At 40.8% G+C, this 18528-nt stretch overlaps 1 protein-coding gene across 21 annotated transcripts in view; it reads right to left on the bottom strand.

Moving 5' to 3' along the window:
- The window catches only part of mapta (microtubule-associated protein tau a), a 43116-nt gene extending 27459 nt beyond the window's left edge, over positions 1–15657 (bottom strand). For 7 of the 21 annotated variants that reach the window (XM_031799467.1, XM_031799469.1, XM_031799468.1 and 4 more), the window contains exons 1-3: positions 10903–11045; positions 3118–3300; positions 50–178 (exon numbers count right to left, since the gene is read on the bottom strand). In XM_031799467.1, coding sequence (XP_031655327.1) covers positions 50–178; positions 3118–3283 — 295 coding nt within the window. In that variant the 5' untranslated portion in view covers positions 3284–3300; positions 10903–11045. Of the gene's footprint in view, positions 1–49; positions 179–3117; positions 3301–3434; positions 3581–10902; positions 11092–15518 lie in introns of those variants that run through there. The other 14 variants (XM_031799476.1, XM_031799479.1, XM_031799481.1 and 11 more) reach the window with 8 other exon arrangements.
- Between the last annotated feature and the right edge of the window lie 2871 nt (positions 15658–18528).

Below are 18528 nucleotides of genomic sequence, written 5' to 3'. Positions count from 1 at the left end.
ACATTGGTATTAAAGCTGAATGCAAGGTGCAATGGTGGTGGGTGCATACCAGGTTGCACCTCCTCCTCACCAGAGGCGCTAAGTTGCACCTCCTCATCACAGGTGTTGCTCTCCAGTTCAGAGAGCTCAGACTGTGGTTCAGCCGCTCTGTCCTCTAGTGTGGATTCCTCAGGCTCCACTGGGAGAGAAAGGCAAGCTTTAGGTTAGAAACCTGGGCCGTGTTCAGAAGGACACACCGTAGGAAAAGGTTATGAAAGGGAAAATGTTAAATTACTGTTTCATATTTGACATGTGCATGTAGCCTGTGCTGTTTCAGTCTGTTTGATGCCTAATGAACACAACTGCATAGACACGTCATTAGTAGATGGCCCCAAGCCAAGCAGTCATCTATCTATGGCCCTGGCCCCAAGTGCATATGGTGTGTAGTATTGAAAAACCTCATCCACATTTTCCGCACATCAAACACTGGTTATGGAAGTAGTGAATGTCAACAAACGCTGTGAAATTAAATCCAAAATACCTTTATTTCAACATTTAAACCCAGCCATTGGGTATTATTGTAATGTTTAGTCCCTAAATCTAGGCTTAATGTTGCACCCGTTGACCAGCTCTTTAATTCCCCTTTCAGAGAATGGCGCCTGTTCCTTTAGCTTGTTACATCATCAAACAATCAATTGCCAACATATTTCAGCATAAAAAATAAGTGACAATTATTTAAGTTAGCAGTAGTCAGTCTGGCAATGAAATGGAAATGGCTGAAAGTGTGAAAACCATCTCTTTAACCAGTAAGAATTATCACTAATTGCCAATGACATGGTCTCATCTACCACTAAACTACACAAAACACGCTTGACTCCGTTGGGAAGTCAATATTTAGTATCTACGCTAGATGACTACGAACAAATCACAGTGGTCTCCCGTAACTACTAGTTAGTAGAGTGTACTCACTATGTGCCGTACAGTCGGTGCAAGTACTGTTAAGCCCTGTGTAGGAACCTGACTCAGAGCGGTGTAGCTTCCTGCTCGTCCGAGTGGCTAGGGGAAGGACGAAGGGGGAGAACGAGTGCACTAGTGAGGGCTGTAAACTGGGGAAAGCTAGACTACGTACTACTTGGGCAGAGCAGCCATTTTGGGGGGGAATAAAAAGAGAAGGTTATCATCATTGTTGTTGCGCTCGTTGCAACACAACAGCCAACCCCCATTGTGAGAGGTTGGTGACCCCGCCTGTAGTCTGCTAGTACAGCTACTGTGCTCTTCTCTCCTTTCTAGATTAAGTGCCTTCAGAAAGTATTCACACTAATTAACCTTTTCCACATTTTGTTGTGTTAGATTTTTTGTCACTGGCCTAAACACAATTACCCCATGATGTCAAAGTAGAATTATGTTTTTAAACAATTTTATAAATTAAATAAAAATGAAAAGCTGAAATGTTTTGAGTCAATAAGTATTCAACCCCTTTGTTATGGCATGCCTAAATAAATTTAGGAGTCAAAATGAGCTTAACAAGTCACATAATAAATTGCATGGACTCACTCTGTGTGCGATAATAGTGTTTAACATGGTTTTTGATGGACTCTCTGTACCCCACACATACAATTATCTGGAAGGTCCCTCAGTCGAGCAGTGAATTTCAAACAGATTCAACCACAAAGATCATGTAGGTTTTCCAATGCCTCACAAAGAAGGACACCTATTGGTAGATTGGTTTAAAAAAGGAAGCCTATGTATGAAAAAAAAGGAAGCCTGTACAGAATAAAAAATGTCCCAAAACAAGCAGGGCATTAACCTAAACTCAAGGCCAAATATACCCTGGAGTTGCTTACCAAGACAACATTGAATGTTCCTGAGTAGCCTAGTTGCAGTTTTGACTTAAATTGGCTTGAAAAGCTATAACAAAACTAGAAAATGGCTGTCTTACAAGTGATCAACAACTAACAGAGCTTGAAGAATTCTTAAAAGAATAATGTGCAAATATTGTCCTATACTGGTGTGCAAAGCTCTTAGAGACTTACCCAGAAAGACTCAGAGCTGTAATCGCTGCCAAAAGTGATTCTAACATGTATTGACTCAGGGGGTTGAATACGTATCTAATCAAGATACAGTATATTAGTGTCTTTAATTTTTTTTTTTTACCAATATTACAATTTGCCTTCGACTTTGACATTAGAGTATTTTGTGTAAATCGTTGACAATTTTCTTTTTACAATTAAATCCATATTAATCCCACTTTGTAAGATTACTTTCTGAATGCACTGCAATATGCCATCAATGCCATGGGGCAAACCTCCCTGTTGCCAAGGCTTTCCCTACTGTACTGTATCTCCTCATTCCTTCCCTAGTCTTAGCCTTCCATTGACTACCCATTTGATTAATAATGTGCCTTTACAAAAGGTTAAGGATCTATGTACTGCCCTGAAAGCTTGATTGTTTACGGGGATGAATTGGTAACAGTGGTGGTGGATGGAGGCGCAGGGAGCGTTCTGAGGTCCCTGACCCAGATCCCTGTATTGCAGAGTAGGAGAGCGGGAGAGTGCAGCTGCAATCTGGGGACTGAAGGCCCAGTCAAGCATGCCTTGTTTGCTTTATGTAAAGGGATTAAAAAATAGAACAATCAGAAAGCCTCAGCCTCTTGGCCCGTTCATTGCAGAGAATTTTGACTAAGAAATGGCATGTGACTTTAGAGAGAGAAAAAAAGGCCATCATTCAAGACATTCATCTAGATTTGGCTTGGACACATTTTTGTGGCTAGCATAATGCTTGTTGACTACAAAGCTACCCTCTGCCCACTACGCCCACACAGATCCAATCACACAGATCCAAAGCTATAAAAATAAGCTGTGTAAATGAAGTCATTTGTTGTGTTCTTCCTGACTACAATAAGTAACCCCTGATCACACTTTTCTGGCTCGTGCAGTTTTAATGAAGACATTCTTTTACCCTTCAAGCTCCTTTACACATCCATCCTCTAAATCTATTTTAGGCCCCGCAGTAGCTATACCCTCAATAAAACATCCCTCTGTTTCTATCTGGAGGTTAATTGAGCAAGCGTGTGCTTTGACGGTCTGTGCTAGTTTAGCAGCCTATTTTACAGGCTGATAGATAGATATAATAGCTGACCTTTCATGGGGCCTTCCCCTGGGCTCCTGTGCCCCAGCTGGACCCCGTTCTCCTGGTGATGCAGGTCGTTGATGGTCATGCCGGCTAAGGAAGCGCTCATGGTGTCCCCGGAGTTGTAGCTGTAGGTGTTAGGGGCGTTGTTCATATAGTCCTGGTGTTGATCCATAGCAAGTCAGGTTCAGGCTATACAAAAGAGCAGAAGAAAGTGCCAAATATATGTTACCCAAAAAATGTAAACGCGCCAGTGGCAAAGGCACATAAAAATATCGGAATTCAGATATGACGTCATCGTTTTAGCGCTATCCACTTTTACGAACCTCCACTATTGAGCTCACCAGAGAATGTCAATTTCACTCAAGGTGGATCAAGTCAAATTGTGTTGCATTGGAGAGCCTATTCTTCTGAGAGATACAGGTGACTATCGGAATCCAATAGAGATAATCAAGGATGCAAAGGAACTTGCCAGTACCTGGTCCTGAGAATTTGCCAAGTAATTCAATGAACAACCTTTGAAAGTTGAAGAGTCTCTTCCGCCTGACATAAGCCAGTCAGCCAGCAGCGGCTCAACGTAAACAGACACTGCGCCTAAGAAAATCAGGTTATTTATATTCTTAACATGGGTACCTGGTGTAGAGTTGCGAGACGAAAATAGTCCCCTGTGCCCATGTGCGTTGTGTCCTAACTGTGATAACTCGCACTTCCATAAACAACCAGAGACTACCTCTGTGTTTTCCTCCTTAAGATTCACTCAACCTCAATCAGACGGACGCTGCGCTTATTCTTGTGACCTAACAGAAGTGAAAAGCCACTCAACTGTCAAGCTTGAGGTTTTAGCCAATTTTTGCTTTATTATTGTTTTCCAGTAACATCTTTAGAAATATGTAATTAAGATGTGTATCAACTATCAAGGACTTAGAGACCAGTGTGTGAGGACATGCTCTCTCCACGGCTTCAAACCTCATAAAATGAGGATTACATACTGTATCAGATTAAATCAAAGCCTATGGTTACGTCAGCGTTTTTTCTATTTCTATCGGCCTTTTCATCTTTCCCTCTCTCTCTCTCATACACCACGCACATTGCCTTTTGATACCCTGACCACAAGCACACACACACACTAACTCACATGCACGTGCACACACACACACATAAGAACCACAAAATATAAAACGTAAGTGATCATAAAAAGCGTATTTATTGTCTTGTAAAGTTTTTATTTTATTTTATTTTTTACATCTGAATTCCGGCATCAAGTCATTACTAAACACGATTGCGAATGTGAATTCACAAAATAGCTGGGGGCAAAATTATAAGGATCATTGATAATTATACAACGGGTGGGTCTAATCCTGGACACTGATTGGTTAAAACCGCATTCCAGCTGGTGTCTATTCCACAATTTACCACCGGCTAAAGCTATGACTTGAAATGCCTATTTACTCTGTTCCGTCTCACTGCGCAATCCACTGGTTGTCACATCAGCCCAGTCAGACAATATATAAACTTGATATCCACTGTAAAAAGCATCTAGACATGATCTCCCATTTATTTTATACTATGAATTGGTATTCAATAGCGGAGATTTGAATAAAACTTGTGGTCTCTCTCTCATTTGCAACATTGTTTCAATATTGAAATTCGATCCCCAGCGGTCCTATTGTAATGAACGTGTAGGTTTCGGGAGTCGGGACGACACACACAGGCAGGCAGCTCTTCTCAGACAGTTCAAAATCATGAATCAGCATAATTTCTATGGACATATACAAAGAAATAAAAAACTGGCAAAACGAAAGACAAAATGCAGCTAGTATGCAGTCTTTACAGCTTCAGTTTGTGTAAGGACCGACTCTGGGAGACGAGAAGCAAGTACAGGGAGTGAACATTTAATGGAACAACAGACATGAAACAGAACACAGACAGCGTCTGGACAGGGAAAACAAAATGACAATAATGCTGACACGGGGATGAAACAGAGGAACAGACAGATATAGGGAAGACAATCAAAACGTGAGGGAATTCAGGTAATTCCATTGAAGGCTGATGTGCGTAATGATGGTGACAGGTGTGTGTAATGATGGGCATCCTGGCGCCGAGAGAGGGGGAGTGGGTGCAGGTGTGAAAGTTTGAAGTGATTGTGTTAGCTGTATTGTTGGCTAGCTCCTCTGAACAACAGTGTCCTGACAAGAGCGCACATTTTCTATGCTAGGTGAAATCGCGCATCAGTAGCTCATTCTTATGAACGTATCCAAATACATTTTACTAGAAAACAGCTTAATAAACTAATGAAAATGCAGCTACATTGCTGTTATTCTGGCTGCACTGTTTGACCTGACTGTAAGTTAGCTGTGGTTGGCTATCTAGCAAGCAAGAGATAAGAACATTACCAGCCAGAACGATTGGGTCGCATCCATACAGAACAAAAAATACTTAACGACTGGGTTGCATCTGTGGCCAGCCGGCTTGGGTAGCAACCCTAGATTTGTGTCAGGACTATCTCGTGGAAGGATGAAACAGTATGAATAAATTCATCTAAATAAATGTTTTAATTAAACTATTTCTATCATTATTTGAATATTTTGGTAACCCACTGTATAAAAGTGATAATGTCCTCGAAGCCGGTGTTTGAAGGATATATTGGCACGGTTTGCCGGCCCTAGACAACACCCATTCCAATATATCCTCCAAACACCGGCTTCTCGGTGTCACGTCCTGACCTAGTTCCTTTTTTATGTCTCTATTTTGTTTGGTCAGGGCGTGAGTTGGGGTGGGCATTCTAGGTTTTGTACTTCTATGTGTTGGCCTGGTATGGTTCCCAATCAGAGGCAGCTGTCAATCGTTGTCTCTGATTGAGAACCATACTCAGGTAGCCTGTTCCCACCTTTATTTGTGGGTAGTTGTTTCCTGTTTTGTGTTGTGTCACCTTGCAGGACTGTTTCGATTTTCGTTGTTTCACGTTTGTTATTTTGTATTCAGTGTTCAGTTGTAATAAATTTAACATGGACACGTACCACCCTGCATTTTGGTCCGATCTTGAATACTCTTCCTCAGACGAAGAGGAGAATCGTTACACTCAGGCATTATCAGGCCTAGATGGACTACCCTTCTTCCCAATATAACCTACTGTGTGTGGGCCAACACACTATCACAGCCTATTGTGAAATAGACACAAATTACTTCTTCGAAATTCGTGATGTGTATTAGATGGTTTTTATCATAACGTCTTTCATCATAACGCATTTGTGTACATTACACAAATTCCAATTTGTTGTGTCTAATGTTAGCTAGGCTAGCTCGGTGGCTCATGTTAGCTAGGCTACAGGTTAAGGTTAGGGTTGGGGGTTAAGGTTAGGGGTTATAGTTAGCTAAAATGCTACCTAAGTAGATAAAGGGTTAAGTTTGGGAGTTAGGTTAAAGGATTCAGGTTAGGAAAAGGGTTAGCTAACATGCTAAGTAGTTGCAATGTAGCTAACTAGCAAACATTTTAAAGTTGTCCGTGATGAGAGTCGAACACACAACCTTTGGGTTGCTAGACATTTGCGTTATTCGCGTTACACGCCAACCCATTCCCCCTGCCCAACCTCCCTCCTATTGTTTCTGTCTTAAGTAACCTACTGTCTTTATCTGTGATTGAAATGCACTGTCTAAAAAATCCTATACTGCACACTAAAAAAATATATTTTTTCGTGTGCCTGTCACTCATTTCCAATAAGTAATTTGTGTCTATTTCACAATAATATGTGATACTGGGTTGGTGTGGGCTGCTTGGCCTGAACACCTGACCTTCACTGGGTGCACCAGCATATCTTCTGTCCTTGACTGTTTAAACAAACACAATCCTGGTCCTCATATATAGCACAAATGAGAAGTCGTACCATAGTAGGCCATAGTACCCACCAGACCAGGGAATAAAGCCCTCAGAGCACCCTAGATTAGGAACCCTTAACTGGGGTGCAAATGTCCATGTCAAATGTCACTGTCCATCGACAGTGATCTCGTTAGTATGTGTGGCAATGTACAATTGAATTCTAAATGAAATATGTATTGAAATATGTACATGTATAAGTAAAGTGATGGGTGTGAGGCAATAAAAAGTATAACTAAAAAGTAATAAATAGAATGTCTTAATAGGGCGTTGGACCACAAGACAGAACAGCTTCAGTGCACATTGGCATAGATTCTACAAGTGTCTGGAACTCTAATGGAGGAATCCGACACCAATCTTCCACAAGAAATTCCATCATTTGGAGTTTTGTTGATGGTGGTGGAAAATGCTAGCTATGTTCTAATACCCATAACATACTGTATACTGCATACTAAATGAGTATATACTACATACGATATAATATTAGTTCAGTATTAGTTTTTAGTATACTGTAATCGAACAGTAGGTGAGTGTATTAGCGTTTCGACTGTCTCCCAAAAGTTGATGCTGTTGCAAGCTTGTTAGCATAACAAATTACTAGGTAGACATCTTATGACTTCATTAACAATGTCCATTGACAACGCACAATGACTATACCACTTAGCTAAGCTAAGAATGACGTGAATAATCAAGTCAATAAATGTAGTTATTTAGATAGCATATAGTTAATATACTGGCAAGTTCCATGTATTAGTAGCCAACTAACGTTAGATAGCTAACTAAACGGTCAATACAAGTAACTGCTGTAATGATATGATATGTGGTTTGTAAGGCTAGTGTAACGGATGTGAAACGGCTAGCTAGTTAGCGGTGGTGCGCGTTAAATAGCGTTTCAATCGGTGACGTCACTTGCTCTGAGACCTTGAAGTAGTAGTTCGGTCTAAAGTTATACTGATACATTGATGCTGTTGACCCGGATCACTGGTTGCTGCGGAAAAGGAGGAGGTCAAAAGGTGGGTGAGTGTAACGGATGTGAAACGGCTAGCTAGTTAGCGGTGGTGCGCGCTAAATAATGTTTCAATCGGTGACCTCACTTGCTCTGAGACCTTGAAGTAGTAGTTCCACTTGCTCTGCAAGGGCCGTGGCTTTTGTGGAGCGATGAGTAAAGATGCTTCGTGGGTGGCTGTTGTTGATGTGTGCAGAGGGTCCCTGGTTCACGCCCGGGTATGGGCGAGGGGACGGTCTAAAGTTATACTGTTACACTAGCGTAGCAAACAAATTGTCAGCCAACATAACATGTAACATAACTTATTTGAAAAGTCATTACCTTATTACATTGCTAAATATGTTCTTAACATATGTCATAATTAGCTAAAGCAATGAATTTGTATTCGCTCTCGTCGTACTTCTTCAAATCTGAAAATGTGGTGAAGCCCATTTTCAGAAGAATTGCATTATGGGCCCTAAAATCACAGAAATAGTGTCCACTGCTTTTGTATAGTTCGTATTTTGGCGAATGTATTACGACATCCGGGAACTTTTGGCATACTAACTATATCCACACTATGACCAATAGGCATACAACATACTCAAAATATGTCCCAAATAGTATGGTTAGTGAGGTTAGTATGAGTATTCAAACACCGCTGCTGTCTCAGGCGTCGCTCCAGAATCTACCATACGTGTTCAATTGGGTTGACATCTGGTGACTAAGATGGACATCGCATGTGGATTACATCATTTTCATGCTCATTAAACCATTCAGTGACCATTCGTGCCCTGTGTCATCCTATGGGGGGCATAGCCATGGTTGCCAAAATAATGGCCTGCCCAGCATTTTTATACATGACCTTAATTAAGCAATTAGCATCCTGGCATATTTAACTCAGGAACCATACATGTGTGGAAGCACCTGCTTTCAATAGACGTTGTATCCCTCATTTACTCAATTGTTTCCATTATTTTGGCAGTTACCTGTGTATTCTACCACGAGTGCATAAACATTCACTTAGGCAGTTACTCTCAATATTTGACACAACTCCCTCACAACACTCCCATTGTGGATTTCCACAAAACAGAAGTCAAACAACAAGCGAGCTGCTGCGTCCATGCCAAAGAAAACAATCGCTCAGAGAAAGTTGACGCTCCATGTCCGGGAGCTTTAAGGATTAAGAGAACTAACAGAGGCAAACCCAAGGTCGAAAAGAACTAGATCCCTTATCTGATAACCAGCATATCTATTTTATGCTATGTTTCTATACTTCAGTCACCAGGTTGGCAACAGCTAATTTTCCCCATGTTATTATTTTGTCAGGGATAGTGCCTATGTAGAAAACACAGTGTAAATTTAATCTTATCCTGCTTTGAGAATCCACCCCTCTCAAAAAAACATTTGAGAAACAACAAACAAAGACACTTCACCAGGTCGTCTTTTGCGGTAGAAGGAGCTGAATTCAACAGAGACATTCCCACTGGGCACAGACGTCAATTCAAGGTCTATTCCACGTTGGTTCAACATAATTTCATTGAAATGGCGTGGAAACAACGTTGATTCAACCAGTGTGTGCCCAGTGAGTTCTAACGAATTGCTGTTGGCACTAAAATGTTATTTAGGACCAGTCTATTGCAACAGAATTCCATCTTCGCTGGCTTCAATTTCAACTGCTAAATAAAAAGAGGACTTTATTGCATGTTGGAATTTCATGAAGGCACAGAAAGGTTGGCAGTGACTTGCAACCGATCCCACGTGGAGCGTGTGAAAATGGGATCTTGGCAAATAGGCCCTGGTTCTAAAGCAAACCCAGCATAGACGGCAACAGAAAGAGCATGGTCAACAAAGATATTGACATAGCTCTGGGAGAACCAAGACGTACCCAAAGAAATGACTGACATTATTACTGTGAACCAACAGAGCTCTTCTTGACCTATAGAACCACTTATTTTCTGAGGAAGACCCTAAATGCCAAGGTTGAGATTAAATTAAATGGGAGTATTTGTCAAACTAAGGATTTACTACAAAGAAAACTAAAGATTTACTACAAAGAAAATATACAAATCTGTATTAAAACCCCTAAAGGGTTTATGCCAAGCAAAATGACTCGGTTCATCAAAGCAGCAGTTTTAATGACTCAGTAACATCATGAAAAAAGGTTTCCTTCAACATCAAAGATGACAGAGAATCAATAATAAACTGTAAAAACAATTAAACCACATACAGTCTGTAATACAAACGGGAAATAGACCCAATAGCCAATTCAATGGATTGCAATACAAAAACAAAAGGTTTGCCGACGCAGTGAGTGTATCTGATGGCATGCTCACTATTGCTGCGTGAGCTAGCTAGCTGCCCTCATGCTTGACTGCTTCTGTATCTCTGACCTACTTTCACCATGACTCCCTCTGTATACTCCTAGTCTCCATCCTCAGGCAGGAAGTAGTACCATAGAAACAACGCTGAAATCTACCTTTAAAACATGCCTACGCCTACCAAATGGCCAAGGATTACCGTTAAAGTGAGCCTCATTTTTCGCATCATACTGCTGGAAGCTAGTGAAACAGCTTGCGGCACAGCCTGCGTAATGAGTATGGCTCACTCAGCATGGGATGGCAGCACGTCATCGTCCGCAAACACACGTTGGCTTAGAAACTGCGGGCATACTTTTCACAGTGGTGGGATATTTTTTAAATATCTTTGGCTTCATGACTCAAGGCTAAGATCCCTGTGCGTTTAATTTAGGTTTGGGAAATGTCTTCTTTTTTTTTTTACCAACAATTTGGTAACGCTTCCTATAAACACATTACATTATAAGCACATATATAAGGTCTTATGAACAATTGCATAAGCCATTCCTAAAATGCAGAGCAGAGATGCTAATAATTAGTATTCAATCGTAGGAAGTGTCTGGAATTTGATTGAAGCTTACCATTTTCCTTCGTCACTTGAATTCAGGATATCTGGAATTCTGATACTGTCGTGATAGAACATGAACTGTGATGGCCTCAGACGCTGCAGCTGCTGCAAGTTCCAATATGTACACCGTGTCTGCAGCTACAGTACGATCTGCCACACACACCCCTTTCTGACACTTTAATGAAGACTCGTGGTGCAATGAGCCAACGTCTTCCATCAGCATGGTGCCAATTAACCATGTATAAGAATGCAGTTAAAAGCCCAGTATGACTTTTCTCCTCCCTTTTAACAATACAATACAATCCTTTTCAAGAAAGACCTAATTTGGACTTCTTATGCAAGATTCTATAATTGTCTGAGGGACATAGTAGTCTAGGACAAAGTCATTTTTAATAGTGCCTTTTAAATAGTGCCCCCCCCCAAATGTCAGATAGTGCCTCAACAGGAATATCTGCTGGAATAAATCCATTTGATGAGGAACAAACTGCTTCATTGATTGCTTTTTAAATTTATTGAACCTTTATTTAACTAGGCAAGTCAGTTAAGAACAAATTCTTACAATGATTGCCTACTAGAAGGCAAAATGCGACCTGCGGGGACGGGGGCTGGGATGTAAAATTAAAGGACAAAACACACATCACGACAAGAGAGACACCACAACACTACATAAAGAGAGACCTAAAGACAACAACATAGCATGGCAGCAACACATGAAAACACAGCATGGTAGCAACACAACATGACAACAACATAGTTGCTGCACAACATGGTAGCAGCACAAAAAAATGGTACAAACATTATTGGGCACCAACAACAGTACAAAGGGCAAGAAGATACAAAACAGCCACAACTGTCAGTAAGAGTGTCCACGATTGAGTTTTATCTCCAAGAGATGGAGATAAAACGGTCCAGTTTGAGTGTTTTTTTGCAGCACGTTCAAGTCGCTAGCAGCCATTACGAACACAGGCTGTGAAACAGTGATCACTAAGGTCATTACAGAAAACACCAGACTGATAGCTATCAGGATTATTTGTGAGGATAACATCAAGGAGAGTAGCCTTTTCTGGGTGTCATACCTTGTGGGATTGGTAATAATCTGACAAAGATTTAGGGAGTCCCATTGCTTTAGGACTTGGTCAGGTGGTTTAAGCATGTCCCAGTTTAGGTCACCTAGGAGGACAAATTCAGACTTAGTGTAAGAGGCCATGAGATAGCGTAGGGCATTTAGGGTACAGGCCAGTGCTGATGATGGCCGATAACATCCAGCAACAGTCAACAAAGAGTTATTTGAATGTTTAATGTGTAAAACCAACAAATCAAATTGTTTGGGGACAGACTTGGTGGAGACAACTGAGCACTGGAGGTGTTCCTTGGTAAAGATTGCCACTCCACCACCTTAGGAAGATCTGTCTTGCCGAAAAAGGTTATAACCAGAAAGGTCAACATCAGTGTTCAAAACACTCTTTCATAACCATGTCTCAGTAATGACCACACTTTCAATTGATCCATTTTAGGTAATAAGCTTCTAGTGTTCATGTGCAGAAAAACTAGGTTTTTACGAGAGCACAAATCAGTGAAGCAGATATCAGAGCACAAATCAGAATTGGGGCTAGCAACAGTAGATGGGCCAGGGTGTACATGCACATTTCCAGATATCATCAACAGTAATACAATCAGGGCACGGCAGAGGACAGGGAGAGCTCTGCAGTGTTGACTTATAACATTTGGCAACAAGATCATATTGTACAGCAATTTCATCAGGTAGCATGAATACAAAACTGGCGAGAAGGGGTTTGAATAGGACAGGAGGCCAAGAGTCTGTGTAACCAATAGAGAGTCAGAGTCCAGAGTATGGGAACAAACATAGACTGTTCCACTGTTGGGTCAACAAGCAAGTTCATAGTCAAAAAAAGCATGCAGGAGTCATGAGGCAAATAGCATAAAGCACAAGCGAAAAACATAACAACTTGGGGCTAGCCATTGTAAGTTCAAAGTCACTTGCCTCAACAGTGCATGTGTGCTGGGGACGAGCGAAAGCTGGGGAGAGAGGGGGGAGTGTAGTGGGGGTACCTATACCAGACAGGGAAAGACAGGCCAGGGCAGACAGTGAACAGATCGCCAGGTGGAATCCAAGCAGCAGTGCAGCAGGCAACGGGAGAAGGTGTCACACCCACTTGGGAGAAGCTTTTTTCGGGAGGCAGATTCCTTGTAGAGAATCCCTGCTAGCTAGCTAACGTAGCTAGCAAGTCTCTGTCCGTCTTTTCTACATTTATCCAACTAATTCTATATTTTTGCAGAACTCAGGAGCCCATGCTCTCTGAGTTGAAAGGAATATTTTAATTAGTAGGCCTACTAAAGGCTATTCTAGACAGTCTGAAAAATGGGTGATGGACATCCACTAATGAATACATACAATACGAAACGTAACATATCGTACTAAATGGAGTGTCTTGGTTTATGTCCAGAATAATACAAAATGCTCTGAGACCAAGTCAATTCCATTTGAATTCAAAGCTGGAAAAAAATCCATACTGAAACTGGTTTTATTTCAAATTCATAAGGTGACTGGCGGAAACTGTGACAATTTATTTTATTAATGAATTGAATTTGAATTCATATCCTGAATTAGCTGATTTTCTGCTTTAGCCTATAAACCTTTGGAGAACTTTTGGATGGTTGCTTCAACAGGAAGGAATTTGTTGGGTTGCCCTCTCTCCCAATTTGGGTGGGAAAGTTGTTTTGATAAATCATTCTAATTGGTTGCTGTAATTAACTTAAAGCATTCAAGTTCAAATCAATTACATTTATCAAGGATTTGTCTGTCAGCTTTGTGGAGTATTGGAACACAGGTTCCACTGCAAATATAAACGCAAATACCAGAACTACCAGTAGGCTACATTCCATTAGTGCCAGTGCATCAATACTGCTGTAGAAACTTGCAGCTGGGTGTATCAACACCTCCACACATGACCAAAAACATGTAAATTCGTCCACTATTTTCCATATTTTTGCAAGCGTGCCTATAGGCTACTGTAGCCTATGAGTTTATGGCTTTCATTCAATTTACAGACCATGCAATCCATTTTACAGAATGCAATCCATTTGATAAAAGTCTTCCTAATGCTTTCTCGATTTTATAAATTGACATTTCATTCTCATTGTTATATTGCATATAGGCAATGTGCACCGGTGCAAACGGTTGGTTTTGCCCGATCAGACTGTTCCATCATTGCATCGCCGCCGCTCCTCGAGACAGGAGAAGAGAGGAAAGGCGTGTCCGTGGAATGAAATGGAGACTTGGCTACTACTGACATCCATTCTAACCATTTCATACCAAGCCGCTGATTAAACCCACAGCAATTGATGACACGTGTCATCGATTGCCTCAAGTATTTTCCTTCCAAGAGGGAGGCTGGCATACAATAGGCTTGTCATTGTCTAGATTCTACTCAAGGCGAATATAATGCGCTCATGGATTTTGTGCACGCCTCATTTCAATAGATTAGACCCCTCGACCAACACAAGCGGATTATTGCGCTAAACAAACCCATCACCCATGTGTACAATCAGATGACCAGCCACACTGCTGCAATGGCTGCATGTCTTCTCAAAGGTTTGACTGCTCTGCACACGGAGGAAAGGGCGGAATTGCATACCATTGGTACAATATTAATCAACTAGAAATGGGTATGGCTTTTCTGTTGAGTGCAGGCTATGGAAAATTCGCACCACTTTTGTTCAGTCGCTCATGAAAAAAATTATTTTACAATTTGATAAACCCTAATTATGCAAATATCTAATGATGAAAAGAAAAAACGATATTTGAGGCACAATAACCGGGCAAGCTTGTCGTTGTTGACTCACAACGATGCCATGTTTTGGTAGGGCCTCGGATGTAAGGAACATGCAAAACATCCAGAAAAAAACGCACTGTTTACCTACAAATAGGTAGCCGTTCCGTGTTATAGACATAGTCACTACAAATTGCAGACCACAAAAATGACAGGAATAATTTGCTGTCCTGAAGAGTGTAAATGGCATCAAATGATGTCGAATCACTTTTATCCTCATAATAATGACATTGTAAATATTTGATGGATTATCCTTGTTAAAATGTTTTTTTTTAATCATATGACTACAACACATTCTTGTTCTTCCGTGCAACCGATGACACTGAGAAATTGTGATTTAGGAATAGCCTATCGCGAGGACATGTCTTACATTGCGTGTAACGATAAATAATGGCAGATACAAAAAAAACATGTTTGTGTATTGTTGCATGATGAACACTCTAAAACCAATAACAATAATGCGCATATGTATTCAATACATTTGCATAGGCTACAAGTCTATGCAAACTGGATTTTTGGCACAATATTAGGCCACACTGTTACAATATTACATTTTAATATGAACACAATTTGTATTTGTGCTACTCTGGCCCAACCTCTCCCACCTCATGGAAAAATATAAATGACAAGACCAATTCCGATTGAGAATTACGACGCTTCATTTGACGTTTCATTTGACGCGCATTGCAATCGAGTCCGCATTGCAATAAGAAAAAACACGGTGTAATTACAGTGGATTTAGGTCAAGTCAATAATATAATTATCTAGGTTTCCTTACCTGTGTGCAGACAGTGTGGTTGTTTCTACAGCTGCACAGTTGTTCACAGAGCGCACAGTCGTCAGACGCAGTTAACCAAGATGCCATAACGGGAGGCAGTCGCCAGAGAGCAGCAGATTTGTGATGGTGTCTCGAAGTGTCTGTCTGCCTGGCTCTGTCTTTGTCAGATCATTGAAGTAACAGTCGTATGCATACCAGCCAAATTACTCCATACCATAAAGTCATATTTATCAATCATACAATAACCCCAATTACACTTGGCATTAAATGATTTGACAGGCAATTTACTGAAAGTACATAATAGGGGACTCTTTACAAAAAAAACGGAGTGGGACTCAGACACTTGTGGTACTGTTCTATCGCCCTCTCTGCCCTCCCTGTGGCATTTATTGCCACACACCCAGTGCCAACTTTTACACTGACTTGACAAACCAGTCAGCACTTTAAAAAAGTAGCAGGGGATTTATTCACAGACAGTCAGAAACTCTATATAAATTTTGAACCAACTATATCTTGGCTTGCCAACAAAAAATGTCCCCCTCTCCCTCTCCCTCTCCCCACACCCATCTTTCCTTCTCTCTCTCCTCCCACTTTCCCGCTCTCCTTATCCTTTCTCCTCTCTCTGGAGATGTGCCAAACCTTTTTCCCTCTCTCTGTCTCTGCCTCGCTCTCTCTCTTTCTCTCTCTCTGCCTCTCTCTCCCCCTTTGACCCCTCCCTCTTTTCTCCTTCTCAGCTCTCCCTCTCTTCCTCTGCCCAAACCCCTCTCACACTCTCTCTGTCTCTCCCCTCCTATTCCCCTATCTCCCAACCCCTTCCCCTCTCTCCCTACCGCTCTCTTCTATCTCTCTCTGAAATTCTGCCCAGAACAACATCTGCCACTAGTTTTCTAGCTTAAGATGATTTGGATTTGTCCTGGGCGGGACTTCACTGTCTCAGCCAAGGTGCTTCTGTAAGTCCTCATCAGACTAACCCTAAGAACCTCAGACCATTCTCTTAATCGGGGTGGCAGGGTAGCCTAGTGGTTAGAGCGTTGGACTAGTAACCCGAAAGGTTGCATGTTCATATCCCTGAGCTGACAAGGTACAAATCTGTCATTCTGCCACTGTTCCTAGGCCATCATTGAAAATAAGAATTTGTTCTTAACTGACTTGCCTAGTTAAATAAAGAAAAAAGAAAAGAAAAAAAATCCTGGGTCAGCACTCTAGCACTCTGCCTCCAGGAAACACTGTCATGACAACAGTGGAGTGGGCCCTTGCAATAAGACATCCAAATGAACTACACACATGACAACAATATATGGCTGTAATACAGACTATATCTTCCTGCAATTGCCCATTCTTGTTAACACTTCACAATAGGGTACTTGGAAGGTGTTTGATTTACATATTTTTTGGGGGGTAGTTTATAGACAATTCATTATTAGTTAATAAGTTGTTTTTTCAATCTTATTTTCACCAAAAGATTGTTTTACTAATGCTGATTACTTTTCAATCTTTAGCTTATTTTTGTACCCCCCAAAATATTTTTCACACCCTTTGCCTTATTTCAGACTAAACTGTGTTTATAGACACCATCACAACAAGTTTGGTGATAAAGTGGTTTATGTGTGTGTACTTAATTAATTGTCCATGTCTTGGAGAATATCCAGATTCACACATTGTAGTTTACCAATAGGTGGCATGGCATTCATGCTTTACAGTCTGTTTCACATACCTCAAATTTATCTCGAACAGCCTATGCATGAAGCTATGATAATTCTATAACTGAGTGGACCGTTCATAAATACAATGTGTACATATGGAAAACTGGCTCTGGTTGAAGCATGTTTTCCCATGGTAGAAATGTGCACATTGGACCTGAATGACCATCCATTCAGGAGATATAGGTCCTCAAAGTTGGCCCATTTAGCCTTTTTTTAACCCCCTTACGCAACCACAAAACATCCATATCTTGGTCATCGATTAAGATAAAAGGTTGATTTTGATATATTTGAATGCTTACAAACAAGATTTTCATGCAGTTGTATAATGTCTGCAATATATATATATACCTTTTTAAATAAAAATGGCAATTTTTAAAGATTTGATGTCAATTATCTAAAAACCATAAGCTCAAGAGTAAGATGTGTCTCAACTGGTGGCGGGCACAACACAAACACCACCGATGTTGTAAATCAGGGTCTAAGCTACAACATACTGTATGTGAATATTTAAAAAAAAATATATATATATATCTCTTTATGCGTTTTTAGATCTTGACATTAAAGGGAAGAAAATGACATAATTTTTACTGAAACATTTTTTTCCAAGAAGTTATAAAATAGTTTGACATACCTGTTTGTAAGCTTTCAACCGATGTCAAACTCAACCGTTTAACTTTTTCAGTGGTGAAGACATGGATGGGTCGTGGTAGGGTGGGGTATGCAAAATGGGTCAACTTTGAGGACCTCTCTCCTGAATGTTCTGGCATTCAGATCCAAAAAGTTACTTTCTGATCATTTCTACCATGTGCAAACATGTATGGAATGTTTTGTTCAAATCAAAAGTGTTGCATTCTAAAATGAGATCGAATTCAAATGGAACGACCCAGTAGTTACATTTCTTCAACCCTGCCCCTCGAAAACAGTGGAGCGCGGTGGCCGCTTTGTTATTGTTCAACACAAACTGTATGATGACGTAACCAATGGTTAACAAACTAAAGGGTTATACGTAGACGTAAAATTGTTACTGACATATTTAGTTATATTAGGCCTTTTCACCAAGAAACATAGAATGCAACAAAATATATATATGAAGCTATAGTGTAAAGTAGATTGACTATACACTTTCTCTGTTGTAGTACTTTGCAACGCATTCCAGCATAAAGCAGTGGAAAGGGATTCAGCATGGATGTCCTGTGAGAGTTCTTCACATTCCCAGTGGATGCAGAATCAGTGCTGGAGCTCTCCTTCAGCAGCTGTCTTGGCATTCCCCTTGAGAAAATAATACTTTTACTGTTCCGCGGCTTAAG

The sequence above is a fragment of the Oncorhynchus kisutch genome, linkage group LG20, assembly GCF_002021735.2.
Source record: "Oncorhynchus kisutch isolate 150728-3 linkage group LG20, Okis_V2, whole genome shotgun sequence".
NCBI lineage: Eukaryota > Metazoa > Chordata > Actinopteri > Salmoniformes > Salmonidae > Oncorhynchus > Oncorhynchus kisutch.
The sequence above is the reverse complement of the archived record's forward strand: the minus strand, read 5'-3'. Positions and strand labels throughout refer to the sequence as shown.